This window comes from Formica exsecta, unplaced genomic scaffold (genome assembly GCF_003651465.1).
Source record: "Formica exsecta isolate Colony F162 unplaced genomic scaffold, ASM365146v1 scaffold140, whole genome shotgun sequence".
NCBI classification, from domain to species: Eukaryota; Metazoa; Arthropoda; class Insecta; order Hymenoptera; family Formicidae; genus Formica; species Formica exsecta.
In genome coordinates, this window is record NW_021848730.1 from 126,738 (window position 1) to 128,735 (window position 1,998).

At 36.1% G+C, this 1,998-nt stretch overlaps 1 protein-coding gene across 18 annotated transcripts in view; it reads right to left on the reverse strand.

Annotated features, from left to right (window-relative positions):
* The window catches only part of LOC115246207 (disks large 1 tumor suppressor protein), a 496,657-nt gene that overhangs the window by 9,050 nt on the left and 485,609 nt on the right, over nucleotides 1-1,998 (reverse strand). For all 18 annotated transcript variants that reach the window (XM_029824882.1, XM_029824884.1, XM_029824886.1 and 15 more), the window contains 4 exons: nucleotides 1,671-1,884; nucleotides 1,215-1,372; nucleotides 823-1,072; nucleotides 25-66 (listed from right to left, as the gene is read on the reverse strand). In XM_029824882.1, coding sequence (XP_029680742.1) covers nucleotides 25-66; nucleotides 823-1,072; nucleotides 1,215-1,372; nucleotides 1,671-1,884 — 664 coding nt within the window. The remainder of the gene's footprint in view (nucleotides 1-24; nucleotides 67-822; nucleotides 1,073-1,214; nucleotides 1,373-1,670; nucleotides 1,885-1,998) is intronic.

Sequence of the window (1,998 nt, forward strand, 5' to 3'; positions counted from 1 at the left end):
GCTCTTCATAAACGGAAACTTCATGCTGAACGAAAAGTTCTTTTTCTTCCGGTCTAACGTTGATTGCTGAAATCAACGAGTTCACTGCGTCCGAAATCGAGTAATTCGCAAATCGTGATTCGATCGAAAAAAAAACATATTTTATAATTTCGTGCATCGATTATATTTATTCGTGAACGATTTTGTAAAATATTTATGGTCTTACTGAGAGGGAATTAAATTTTTTTTAGAGAGGTAACATCACGACTTGTCATGCGAGTTTAAAGCGATTATCTTTGACTTTGACCGTACTAAATTTGCAGGCGAAAACCGTGGTTATCGATTGCTATGAATATTCAATTAGCCGTCTCTCCTCATTAGTGTTAATGAGTTCGAGGGAAACATTGGTGGGTGAACATGCTTTTTCGATTACGCGCGTTGTAAATTATTTCGTTGCGCCATGGAACCGTAATTTGCTGCAAAAATGCTTTATCAAACTTTTCAATTGTATAATTTTGACAATATTAAATATATATTTATTAGGTTGATCGATGATTTAATATTTTATTTTATAATATTTCTAGTAAAGTCAACTTGAATATTAAAAAATACTGCAAAACGAGATCTTTGATTAAGAATTAACGTACAATCAAAAAAATTATATTTGGACAAAATTTGAAAAAATAAACTATATAATGATAATGTGTTCGATCCCAAGTTGTTGCTTAAATTTTCAATAAGATATCATATTTATAATCTTTTCTGATTATCTTTTATTGTATTTCGTGATCTATAATTATTTTCGAAGAAAAAAAGGCTCTAAAAATTTTCTGTCCGACTCACCTTATCAAGGATGACCGGCATGTGCCCCTGGAATTTGACAGAACGATCTCTGGCACGCTGCTTGCGTTCCCATCGCCTGCGCGAGGGTATTATGCCCAGACCTTCTTCGTCCCCCTGAGGGGTGACCCTTCTTGCCTGCCACCATTCGTCGTCGCTGGCGTTCGTCACGTGTAAAATCTCACCGTAACGGAACGCCAAGCCGCGGCTCGGTAGACCATCGTCCTTATTGGGGTCGTAATCGAACAACGCTCTTCGGAGAGAAAACCGTAATATTTATTTTCGTATTTTAAATAATACGCGAAATTGAATAGCGCGCGAATATTAATTAATCCTTAAAAGGATTTCGTTATTAACGACTCTGAACAACAAAGGTAATAATCGCGCGAAATTACCTCACGTAAAGTGACTTTTTCTGGGAGGTTCTCATGAGGGTGCCTGTCATCACATTCTGTTGCGAGATCTGTTGTTTAAGATCCTGGATCTTCGCCTCAAATCTGTTATAATCCTCCGGTTTATATTGCACCACGATTGTCACTGTCTGACCAGTGCCCTAAATATCATCACGTCAACGAAAACAGAATATATTATTTCTGACAGATCATTCGACTTTTAAAATTTGTGAAGAAGAAATGATTTGCAAATTAAGATACTTAAATTATCGCATCTACATTTTATTTTACGTTCAATACTTGGAGAGAACATTAATTCGAGATTGATTTCATAACATGTATGTCATGATAAAATTTTTTAACGGATTTTTTATTATTTTTATTTTAAATTTTCATTAAAAGAGGAATTAATTTTAAGAATTATATGTGTTGTATAACGTGAATAAAGTAAGACCTTACCTTAAGGGCGGCGGCGGCCTCCTCATGGGTGGCTGTTCGGAGATTGATACCATTAACGCTCAGTATCTGATCACCTCTGCGTAATTCACCGCTGAGATCAGCCGGACCTCCGGCTAAAATAAACGAGATAAAGATGCCTTCGCCGTCTTCACCGCCGACGATGTTAAAACCAAGGCCGGAAGATCCCTTATTCAATACGACAGTGCGTACTTCCCTGTAATATACGAAAAAAGTCCACATTTTTAATAGTGACAATACTTTTAAGAGCCTCAAGTCGTTGCCGACAATTATTGACACATACACAATTTATATATGTATATATAATATA